This window comes from Podarcis liolepis (genome assembly GCF_965112155.1).
Source record: "Podarcis liolepis genome assembly, chromosome: 2".
NCBI lineage: Eukaryota > Metazoa > Chordata > Lepidosauria > Squamata > Lacertidae > Podarcis > Podarcis liolepis.
The window spans coordinates 31,718,017-31,729,928 of record NC_139555.1 but is presented as its reverse complement, the minus strand read 5'-3'; the positions used below and the strand labels follow the sequence as shown (position 1 = coordinate 31,729,928).

The 11,912-nt window shown below is 44.2% G+C and overlaps 2 protein-coding genes and 1 long non-coding RNA gene across 6 annotated transcripts; 1 reads left to right on the top strand and 2 right to left on the bottom strand.

Annotated features, from left to right (window-relative positions):
- Positions 1-1,493: 1,493 nt before the first annotated feature.
- Positions 1,494-5,022, bottom strand: ANAPC11 (anaphase promoting complex subunit 11; the record flags this gene model as incomplete). 3 transcript variants are annotated; one of them, XM_083490802.1, is made up of 3 exons in its annotated part: positions 1,494-2,538; positions 2,624-2,767; positions 4,704-5,022. In XM_083490802.1, 3 exons carry the CDS (start codon positions 5,020-5,022, stop codon positions 2,393-2,395), a joined length of 609 nt encoding a protein of 202 aa, XP_083346928.1. In that variant the 3' UTR covers positions 1,494-2,392. The 3 variants fall into 3 exon arrangements, with proteins under 3 accessions (XP_083346928.1, XP_083346929.1, XP_083346930.1); XM_083490803.1 differs by having other exon boundaries at positions 4,679-4,870; XM_083490804.1 differs by lacking the exon at positions 4,704-5,022 and adding an exon at positions 4,214-4,351.
- ALYREF (Aly/REF export factor) lies at positions 4,988-9,485 on the top strand (the record flags this gene model as incomplete). Of its 2 annotated transcripts, XM_083490799.1 has the most annotated exons (6): positions 4,988-5,218; positions 5,584-5,715; positions 6,728-6,875; positions 7,147-7,210; positions 7,515-7,686; positions 8,720-9,485. In XM_083490799.1, 6 exons carry the CDS (start codon positions 4,988-4,990, stop codon positions 8,732-8,734), a joined length of 762 nt encoding a protein of 253 aa, XP_083346925.1. In that variant the 3' UTR covers positions 8,735-9,485. The 2 variants fall into 2 exon arrangements, with proteins under 2 accessions (XP_083346925.1, XP_083346926.1); XM_083490800.1 differs by lacking the exon at positions 8,720-9,485 and having other exon boundaries at positions 7,515-7,716.
- Positions 7,112-11,856, bottom strand: LOC310700852. Its single transcript, XR_014522873.1, has 2 exons — positions 11,329-11,856; positions 7,112-9,859 (listed from the first exon to the last, which is right to left on the bottom strand). It is a non-coding gene; the product is annotated as an uncharacterized lncRNA (long non-coding RNA).
- Positions 11,857-11,912: the final 56 nt, after the last annotated feature.

Sequence of the window (11,912 nt, the reverse complement as noted above, 5' to 3'; positions counted from 1 at the left end):
ATTGAAATGACAGCATGAACCATACTTGGCACCTCAGTTGATATATTGGACAAAGAGCAAATTTCAAGTTGCCAAGGCTTTCCTGCAACAAAGCATTAAGTGTGAAATACTTTAAAACAGGTAAACAGAATGTAGTCCTCCAGGTATCACTGGCCTACAACTCTGATCATCCCTGACCCCTGGCCACAGTAGCTGGAGCTAAGGAGTCAACCAGCCCCATTGCAGAACTCTTGGGGGACCGAGAACAAAGTGAAGAATTTTAGACAGAATAATCCTGTAACTCTTGCTTTTGTAGTAACTATATAAACAGGCTGAACGGTAATCACCAAATTTGATATAATGAGAAATAAATTAAGATATTCCAGAGTCTAAATAATAAACAGGAGGGTGACATTGGCATCTCTGCTCTTGCATTGCTTCCTTCCAGCCACTGCTGGCGATAGGAAATTCTGCAACATCTCTGCATTTGGATGTAGCTTGATCATTCCCTCACATATGGGAGAATTCTCAGAGGTTTCTGTTGCCCACTGTGCCTCTGCATGAGTTGCAGCTGTGCGCTAGCCCTCATCTAGCAGAGTAAGCCCACAACTTACACACATTTAACTTGTTTCCATTCAGGTCTACGCACTTGGCAATAATAAAAACAAAAAGGGGGAAATATCTCTCAAGAAAAATATCTGGCAGTTCCACCTGCCACTGAACCCAACACACTGTGACTATATGACTTTGCCTTTAGGAGCGATCCCCAGAACATAACCCCTGCATAAATTGCAGGCGTATCTGCAAAACAGATACAAAACAGTGACTCATGAGAAAAAGCAAAGGGCAGGCTATACTTCAGGCAGGCACTTCTCACCCTGTCGCACCCTAGAATAAACTTTTTTGGGTGTAAAAGTGGGGCCTCATTGTGTTTTAGAAACACTGAGGTAGAACATATGTTAACTGAAGTGAAATTCTGTGGCCTTTTTTAGTTGTTAAGAGTCTATCACTGCTTTGGAGCAGGGTTGCTTTGAAAGGACACATCTCTCAAAGCTGGGGAGGGCTTTGGGGGCGCTGAGAGGTAGCCTTTTTGCCTCTGGAAATTTTCCCTTTAGGAGAGTAAGCTTACCATTTTGTTAGCAATACCATGCTCTGTGTTCAAAAGGTCACAGATTGGAACCGTTTACTAACACCACCTTCTCATTTGGGTGCCATAAAGGGGCGCCAATTACACATTGCAGGCGGGGGTAGCATACACAGCAGAAAGGACTGGGCACCCGACAGCCAAGATGAAGCATCACAAACAGCTGGTCTGTAGGCTGTGTGGCTACACAGCTAAGCTAGTGCAAGAGTATTTTTCCCATTAAAAGTAATTTTAGTTAAGCTTTTAAGAAGAATGAGGACATCCCCCCTTCCCCACAGGTCACATCCGATCACCTCACTGCATTGGCCACAGATAAGAAAACTGCACTCTTGAAGAACCCCCATGTGGATGAAAGGAGGAGGCAAGAACATTAAAGGAATGACTCACAAAATTTACTGGAACCATCCCATGTACAAATGGTAACTCACTGTGGGCAAGCGCTTGGCAATCAGAAAGATCTGGTATTACAGCCTTTTGGGAACAAACATATTATCGTACTGCAGGCCAAATGTGTAGTAAGACGAGGACACAAGCCTAGAGCAACCCCCAATCTCTAACACTATTTACACTCAAAAGCTTAGATCCTGGACCAAACTATACTGATATCAGTGGGGCTACATAGCAACAGGAAACCAAGAATCCTTGTTCATATATAAGTGCTACTTGTAAGGAACAGAAAAGCGGTTAACTGCTTCACGCCTCAGAATGCAATAGTTGGTGATGTTTGCTGTTCTTATTGTTAAACAATAATTACAAATAAATTACAAATAATTTTAAAGAGACTACAATAGTTGGGGTATAAGTTTAACAAGAAGATTTAGAACAGCTTTCTTAACCTTTCGTGCAGCTGAGCAAAGCAGCTCCCTGAAATCAGGCCTCATTTGCAAGCACCTCATGCGCATTACCAAGGCAATTCACCAAGACACAGACATAAACATTAACGAGGTGGTTCAGATGTTGTAAAATAGCACAAATCTCTCATGACATTTGCCTGTCTGATATTCTAACCTTCCAAACAGCATAGCTTTATACTTCATACATTGTAGAGACCTTGTGATCACCGCACAAACAGAGGAAATAACATAGGATATTGTAACATGTAGTAGCTGTGTTCCCACATCCACCTCTCTCTTCAGCAGCTCTGGGGAGGATGTAGGTAAGTGTGGCATTGTAAAGTAGCAAGCTCGCCAAGCTTGGGGAAGGGAGGGGGGGGGAATCAGTCCACAAAAGCCAAAGAGGTGTTGGGGAGAGGAAGAAATCTTGCCAGTGTCACTCTTTGAACTTCCATTCCTGTCGACACATTGGACAGTGTTGCTGGACTTGCTGGGAGTTAAGCCATTTGAGAATGCAATGCATGTGGAAGCAGTGGGAACACTGGCCCCACACTAGGGGACAGTCATCTCCAGGCACTTTACCTGCAAAACATAGGTTCCATTAGAGCAAAGTTGGGAGAAGATGGTGCACAAAGGTTAAGGAAAATCCCAGTGAACTGATACTCACAGTCTGGGCAGCAGCCATTAAAGGCCATCCGGCAAATGCCACAGTTCTCATCATTGGCAACCCAGAGCCAAGAGGCAACGCCATGCCAGCTCTTGATTTTCACTTTCATTGTGTCCAGACTATATACAAAACTTAAGATAACACCTGAGGGAAGAAGTAAGACATTTTCTGTTTCTGCAGATCTTCCAAGATTAAAAGACTGTGATCTTCAGAACTGTACAATCTTCACATTTCTCTAAAGATGTTAAGAGGTTTTGCACAATTTCTCTCAAATACCTTGACTACCTCACACTATGAAGAAGACTCGATAGTATGTCAAATTTACAGATAGGGAACAGCAAGATAAGAACATTTGGCCACTTTCTCAGTTTACAAGAGTGCTAGGACAATTCTTAGGTGTCCCGTCTTATCAGTTGTATGCTGTACTGTTATCTTAAAACTCCACTATAGGAAAGGCTGAGCTATTACAGATATGAGCACAACAATGCAGATGGCTACATAAATGTTACTTTTACTTGCCATTTCCCTTTAGTGAAGTCCCAAACTAAGACAGGTCTATTAGGCATAAGATTTGGGGGCAGCAGTTCAGGTGACTGCAGACGATTAGATCTGATATTTTGTCATTGCTTTATAGCAGACAAAATTTGCAGGTAAACGTGTTTGTCCAAAAGCAGCAGGAGTATCTTTACTAGTACATTCTAAAACATCAAATAGGGAAAGGGAGCTTTTGAGTTCACCATTACTCTTTCTGAGGCTAGATATTAAGCTAACAAACAAAATGGGGAGAGGAAAAGAAGTTATTTTAACTTAATTAGTTAAGGATATTAAACAATAGAAATAAATAAATGGAGCACCTGAGTTCTTTGAAAGGCAAAGAGAAAAACATAACATCTCCAGCACTGTTAAAAGGACTACATTTTCCTTTACTTACCTCACTTTACCTTAGTTACTACAACTAACAGGCCAGTAAAATATGCCCCTGAATATATTTTTGGTCCCCTCTCCCATTCTCCTAACATCCAATCTGTAGCAAATAGTTTTGTGGCATTGTCTTTAGTTCTGTTGTAGAAAAATTTGGGGGTTGGCAGATCTTTATTTTTCTGTTGCACCAGTTCCCCTCTCCTTTCAAGGTGGTGAGGCCCAGAACAAAGGTGTGCAAGCCCCTTTAAATAGACATTGCCCAATCTCTTAGCAAAAGACTACTCTAAAAGCATCAAACACACATCACATAAAGAGGTTGTCTACCACAGAAATTTGAGGGTGTGGCTTCTCTTCAGGATATGTGACGGTTTTACTGATTGCCAGGATATCTGATGTTTTACTGATTGCATTACCTGGGCAATCTTGCCATTCTTTTGAAATGGTTAGTACTTTGGTTTTTGCATCTAGTTCACAGGCCCACCCTATTCATACACAAATGTGCCGTCAATACAGGGTTTGTAAGCAAAAAGAACTCCTGGCAAACGCTTCTCCAATTTATTTCCTTCTGCAGAGGAAATAGTTGGGGTTATTAAGAGTCAACATGGCCTCAGGAATTGCTCTCCTGTACTATTTCAGACATGTGGTTTATATACTTATATGTGTGTTTACCTTGTGCATTTATGAAGATTTATTCTCAGAATTCTTCTAACAATCTAAATAAAAATATTGCACCACTGTCACCACTTTATGAGGTTCTAAAGAAGCAACATAAGCAAGAGAGAGGAACAAGACATAAAAGTACCCGCTCCAAAGAGAATACCGTCTTAACTTTCAGCAGTCAAGGAAACGACAGAAAGACCAGAAAGTAGAGATAGAAGCAAAGTATTAATGCGAGCAAATGCAAATACACAAGTTCCGTTTCAGTTGGCGGTGCAGACCAAGGGGTCGAGCTCACAGAAGGGGAGTATTTAGAAGGCTTGGGAACCAATTAATGGGCAGCAAGGGAGCATTGATAGGTGGGGAACCCCAAAGGTCATCTAGTCCAACCCTCTGCAAAGCGGTACGAGGAGGAGAACAGCCAGACTCTGGGGTAGCAAGGATAAAAACCCAACTCAACGGAACCCTCCGTCGCACCTCCAACCGCCGCGCCCAAGCTCACCTCCCCTTGTACCGGAAGTCCCGCCCCTTGACGGGACTTCCCATGTTTCTTTGCGGGCCCAGCTCCCATAAAGCCTCGCGCGACAACGGCGCCTGCTGCTACCTCTTCTTTCTTTCGCCCAGCCGAGACTGCACGTGCGCGCTCTTTCTCTCTCTCCCCGCCCCCACCCTCCTCCTCCTCCTCGTCTCGCTCGGCTTTCGCGTCCTCCTCGCCTCATCCGCATCCGGCCCCCGGTGTAGCGCGGCCGGAAGTGTAGGCCCCGGGAGCCGGAGGGAGCCGCCATCATGGGCGACAAAATGGATATGTCTCTGGACGACATTATCAAGCTGAACCGGAGCCAGCGGGGCGGCGGCGGCCGAGCCGGCGGCGGCCGAGGCCGCGGAAGGGGAGCTGCGGGTCGAGGCGGCGGAGCCGGGCGAGGCGGAGCTGGGCGGGCAGGCGGGGGCGGCCCCGTCCGGAACAGAGGCGCCCTGTCCCGGGGAGGCGGCAGGAACAGGCCTGCGCCCTACAGCCGGGTAGGTCCCTGGGCGAGCGGGCGCGGACGGAGCCCCCCCTTTAGCCGGGGTGGAACTGGGCTCCGGCCGCTTGTTTTGTGAACTTTCTTGGGGAACCTGGCGACTCGGGACTTGTTCTGTCTCTTTCGGGGAGCGTCGAGGGGGGTCTCCCCCACGCGGAGATAAGAGGGTTGGGCGGGAGGAGTTGCTTCTGGGTCCCGGCGCGCCTAGGCCCAGTTCGGAGCGCTTGTTGACGGCAAGCGGGGCGAGGAAATGAAGGGGTTTTCCCCGCTCCGCCTCCGGGTTGAGTAGAAATGCAGAACAATGGGGCCGCCGTTTATGTGGGGCGCTACGTTGTACTGATCGGGTTTTCTCTCTCGTCGCAGCCAAAGCAACTCCCTGAAAAGTGGCAACACGATCTCTTCGAGAGTGGCTTCGGTGCCGGGGCTGGTGTCGAGACAGGCGGCAAGCTGCTCGTCTCTAATCTGGATTTTGGAGTATCGGATGCAGATATACAGGTACTTTTTCCTTGTCTTTAATAAGAGGGAGCCAAGAGGAGTGGATAGTTGTAGCTGGTCGCTTATTTTACTCACGTTGCAGTTTCCTATTGCTGTTCTAGATTTCCCTTGTGTAATGTGTTAACTTTTCCCTGACCCATTACTACATTTCCCCACCCTTTTTCAACAGTAGGTTTCTAGAAAAGAGCAGTTACGGGACAATAAGTAATTGTCCTTAAACCGCCCCCCCCCATAGTTTGGGATGGCATGCAGCTTCAGTTAGCATATTCTGGTGCTCCTGTTTTGAGTACATATAAAAGCATTTATGAAATTGAAGTCATGTGGACACTGTCTTAAGAAGAGAAAGGTGCCTCTTGAAATTCTTGATTGACAGGAGACCTCAATCCAATGAGCCTTTTAAAAAGCTTATTTCATGGCATTTGTTCTAGCCATATTATCCAGGTCTGTATACTGTCTTTCAAATTTCCTTCGCATCCTATCTGAGGTACTGGTGCAAAACTATTTTTTTCTTTATAGGAAATTTGGAGATATAAGTATAGGAAACTTTAATGTTTTTGTACTTTGTTTTATATTTGAACTAAGGATATCCTAATGTATTAGCTGAGACGTAGTGCAGAGATATGGCCAGTGTAGGTATAGTGCTTGGGCAAGGACCTGGGGGACCAGGTTCCCACTCTGCTACGAAGCGCACTGGATGACTTTGGACCAGTCACTGTCTCAGCCTAACCTACCTCATAAGTTGATGTGTGATGATAAAACGGGGAGGAAGAGAAATACACGTGCTCCCTTTGTCCTCAGTGGAAAGGTGGAATATAAATGTAATTATAAAATAAGGAATTAAATGCAGTTTAGACTTTGTTACTGCTTCCGATGAGGCTACAATAAAAAGCAAAATGTCATGGAGAACAGAAAGGTCTGCTGTTCTATTCTTTGGCCCATCTATTATTAATATTTTGCAAGAATCTCTTACTGTGTCCTAGCATATGTGAGATGTTGCTTTCTCGCTTTCTAGGAGCTTTTTGCAGAATTTGGGACATTGAAGAAGGCAGCAGTGCACTATGACCGTTCTGGGCGTAGTCTAGGTACAGCAGATGTCCATTTTGAGAGAAAGGCAGATGCACTGAAGGCTATGAAACAGTACAACGGAGTTCCCCTGGATGGTATGTATTTTATGTTCACCTAGCTATTTACTCAGTGGGTGGGAGAAGGTATGAATGAGAACTCTGCTCATACACATACGCGACAATAACATGCTGACCAAGTGCATGGAATTTTATGCTGGTAAGTGAGTAGGCAGGTGAAGGAAGGATGAAAAATTCTATCCTGCCTCACTCTCGGGTCAGCAGACCGATATATTTTTTGCAGGTCAGCAATTTTTATGAACTTGCTTACAAGGTTGCCGTAAACACTTGTTCTTTTTATTTTTCCTAGGACGTCCCATGAACATCCAGCTGGTTACATCACAGATAGATACACAGAGGAGACCAATACAGAGGTAGGAGATTTGTCTTTTGATGTTTCACATTGATTAATAACCTATATGGATGTCTCCAATTTTAGTGCAGACCCTGTTCATTTGTACTTTTGATTCCCAGAGATTAAATAATAGATGGACTTCCCACTGTCATTTTACAACATGGAGCATGATTTTTAAATTGTAGTTATGTTAACATTACCATACTCTGCTTCTCTACGAAGTTCTTTGTGAAGGGTGTAGATTGAAATTTATTTCAGTGGGTTACTGTAATGCAGTTTCTATTTGTAGGTTGCTGTAATTCAGTCTTATCTTTTGCTTTTAGTGTAAATAGAGGAGGCATGACCAGAAACCGTGGTGGTTCAGGTGGCTTTGGCGGTGGCAGCAGACGAGGCAGCCGTGGCAACAGGGGCAGAGGTAGAGGTGCTGGCAGGAGTTCCAAACAGCAGCTCTCTGCAGAAGAATTGGATGCACAGTTGGATGCTTACAATGCCAGGGTAAGTAATAGTTGAGGGATGGTGGATGGCAGTGGGGAGAGGGAGGTGAGCCTGATGGCAGAGCCTGGCATACATGCATTAGTCATCTGTGAGAAAAAATGCAACTTCACATAAAGTAAGACATTTGGAGCTAGCACAGCACTAAAGCAGAGCAGTCTGTAGTTTTTTTGTTTAGTTTCCAAGTGATTTCCATGTGTTCCCTCCTGTGTGCGCAAGAATTAGCTGCGTAACTGTGGAGTCAGTTCCTACAGTGTAGCAAACTATGATTCTTGTGGAGTGCTACTCAGTCTGGTGAATTTGGTGACTCACTCGATTTGGTATCTTTGATAGGACACAGCCTGTGGTTGTGGAGTGTATCACGTTCTGCTGTGCTATATCAGCTGTCATGCTCTAGGCATGTTTCATAGTCATGCTGCACAATCCTAGAACCAAACCTAAATTTAAATATGCAGGACTGTAAAGTACATGCTAGTTAATAGAAGAGGCCAGCTAATTGTGATTCTGCCATCTGTTTCCTGAGTACAAAATACAACTTGGATGCAGATTTTAAGCTTTCTCTAGTATTCTGTAACTGCTTGCAGTTTTGAGTGGAGATTTATGTACATGCCATGTTTGCAGCCTTCCCCAAACTGCTGCACTTCACATGTTGCTGGACTAAGTGTCTCATCATCCTTGATTGTTGGCCGTGCTGGTTGGGGCTGCTGGTAGTTGTAGTCCAAAACATCTGGAGGGCACCAGTTGGGAAAGGCTGTTGTGAATTCTATTCGCTTTCTGCTGTTAGTGAAAGTTAGAGAATTATTTTCCTCAGCACTGAGGTATAAAGATGTATGTTCTTGGCTAAATAACTTTGCCTACATGCGCAGAAATTAATGATGCAGCGAAAAGCTATTTAAAAGCATTTTGTTATGGTTCAACAGTACCGCACAGGTTCTGGTTGTACTGTGCTGCTTGGGGAAGTGCCCTTGACCATCTGGATTTCTTGTCTTGGTACTTAGCTGGTGGCAGCCAACTAAAACTGTTTTCTTTCTCTTAGATGGACACCAGTTAAAGCTGTTGGCGCATCTTGTGCATGGGAAGGACTGCGGACATCTCATTCCATGTTCCCCAGTGGGAGAAGAAGGGTGGATGGCGGCAGCGGCTACTAATATCAAGAATGGAATTTGTTTTACTTTTATGTTCTGGAATAGGTTTCAAACTCATGTAAAGTTTTCTTTCTCTCTCTTTTTTTTAAATTCTGAGACAGATCTGTTTTGTACCGAGTTATTTTTGGGAAAAATTTTACTGGTTGCCTGTTGGGCCAAGATGGCTTTTTCACCTTGGCAGTAATAAAATAGAAATGTGTCTAGAGCTGTAAATGTCTGCTTCCTGTTGCAGCTGGAACCTAGTCTTGGGGCTGCAGAAGCCAAGACGGGTAGAGGAGCAGGTGTCTGGCTGCAGGCCCCTAGCAAAAGAGTTGGTGCTGATTGCCCTTCCTAAGGGGAGGGATTCTGTTCTCTCAGGTCTCTCTCCACTCTGCCTCCGTATGGGCTTGTAAACTGTATATTCCCCATCTCCTGTGTGCTGACTCTTCTTCGTCTGTGCTAAAGCCAACCGGTGTGACTGCTTTTGCAAGGAGAGGATGGTGGTCTCCAGTGGTCATGAGAGGGAGTAAATTTCTTGTTAAAGTCGTTTTTGTATTTAACACTTGATTCCAAAGTTCAGTGCTGGTCCCACCTCAGTATTTTTACTGTAAAATAAGTTGCTGTGAAAACTCAGTGACTCCAACATGCCAAGTAAAGATTTAGTCTTTCAACTTGCAATTCCCTATTGAATTCTTATTTCAAGTACATCTGTTTGGTGGCATTTATTATGGTCTTTTTTTCACTACTGCTGATATAGTGGGTTATAATATACTGTAGTCATTTCCAGGTCTTGTGAGATCGGAAGGCAGAGTACATATTGTAATATTGTGGTGGGGTGAAGGGGATCTTTATCTTCTGTGTTTGGTGGGCATTAACCTCAAGCCATTCATAGACATTGTACCAGTGCCACCACCCAAGCATACAGGTTTCTCTCTCCCCACCAGTTATCAGCTTCGGATATGAAAGAATCTGTGTCTTCATGGTTTTTGGCACACTTTCACTTCAGCACCACAGCTTCCTAATGCTGGAGGTGAGAGTAGGAACGCATCAATCTGAAACAGTACCAAAATTACAGAAGTATCTTTGATCATTGCATTTCTGTTTAAGGAAAAACATTTAACAAAACCAAAAGGGGGAAAGCTTTGCATACAAGAAGTGTAGATACTTGCTAGACATTGTGATCTGTCACTAATTATGTGCAACGAATTGTCAAGATCAAACTAATCTCCATAAATACCTATTATGATACTAAATACTGGGTGAAAATTTCAGTTGGGAAAACTTGGCATTGGCTAAGTTAAGGCATGCGGTGATGATGGATGCGGTGATTCATTGGTGTAGAAAATATGACTGGAAGGGGGTGTGGGAATAGTAACCGTCCCGATTTTGAACTCCCAGTTCTTTATCTAACCAGAGCCAACATGACTAGTAGTCATAGTTAGCCATTCCCAATTTAAAGTAATGAGGAAAAATAACTTTTCTGTATAAAATTCAGATAGTCATAGAAGGTTGTGTTAATTATATTTTTAAGAACAAGTTTTCAACTTATTTCCAGATACTTGTGTGCATTCTGTTTTGTATTCATAGCTAGTTGAAATTATACCCTGCCTAGAACATTAATGCTCAATTGCATCGAAGCTATATATACATATGTATTTAAAAAACTTTATATACAAATACATCGGTTCCCTGCATCCCATTTAATGGGGACTGTTGTGTATGTATAGTAGAGCCTTTGCTTAAACTGATATTCATTTTATAAAAGACTAGTTTCTCATTTCAGAATAGTACCAGCTTTTTTGAGATTCTTAACCCCTAACTCCATTTTGGTTCTGTTTAGCAATATGCTGAAGGGCAATGGAGGAAAGCCCCACACTACAGAATTAATAGGGAATATACGGTACTTAACAATTGTTTTAATACATGCTGCACATGTGCATACTTAGCAAAGAGTTACTGCCCTTTCCAGGTACATTTTAAAGTTGCAGCTAAACACCTATAGAACACCACTATGCTACACTACGTTTTAGTAGTTGCAAGAACTGCATTTTGTTTGTTAGGATTACAGTATTTTAAATACCATAGGGATTAAGTTTGTTGTTCCTTGAAAAACAAATTTAATGAGGTGGTGGGCTATTGCCTGATTTGGACTTGTTTATGGGTGGGCACACAGTTCATGTAGTGCAAATTAATAAAAATCTATTGGCATAGTTTAATCGGGCAGCAGTTCTCAGTGTTCTCTATGTGTGCCCAACACTCGCTGGAATGGATCATGCCTTCATAAACGCAGGCTGTATTTAAGAAAGCGTTAAGAGTTGCTTACGCCTAATAGTCCTAACTGTTCAGTGGTCCGCTCTTATGTGTTTACCCAAAAAGCTGAACGGCATTTCCACATCCGTGTATCGTATTCTTGCACGTCAACTCCGCGTGAAACAATTTAAAGTTTTTATTTGATGGCGGTGAGAAGTAATCCTCTGCTGAGATGCCCTGTGTTTACCGCTAAAATCCTAAGTATACTTACGTTTATGAGGAAGCGAGGCTCGCCAAACAAGGACGGGGGAAGGAATGGGGTGAGGACAATTCGGTCATAATATTTAAAAGCCAGACTGTGGGGAGGTGGCAAAAACAATTCCTGCTAGCTGAAAATGTATAGGAGGAACAATGGAAGGGTGCGATGGTCACTTAACGTAGTGTGGATGAGGGAACTCTCAACGTTTGCCGCTGCTGCAAAAACCTGATGGCAGTGAAGAGGAGGGAGCCTTCCGCTCATAGTCCCCTCGCCACCGCCCCCTTCCTCCACCTCCTCCTCTGCCTTCCTCCAGCCCTAGAAGAAAAGGCCTCGGACCCTAAAGCACACAATGGAAGAGTGTCATTCGCCCGGCGCACAGGAGACAAAAGTCCGCCATTCCCACCCCAAGATGGCCGCCGGGCGGGGAAAAGGGGAATTTCCCCCCGCCCTCTTTTCCCGTCTCCCTATCTCTATATTATGTAGATACTCTAGGAGTTGGGGCGCTCTCTCTGTGATCGGGCTCGGCTCCCTTTTCCCGCCTCCGCTTTAGAAGCCAATGCGCGGCCCGCTCGCCGGACGTGACGTCTCCACGGAGG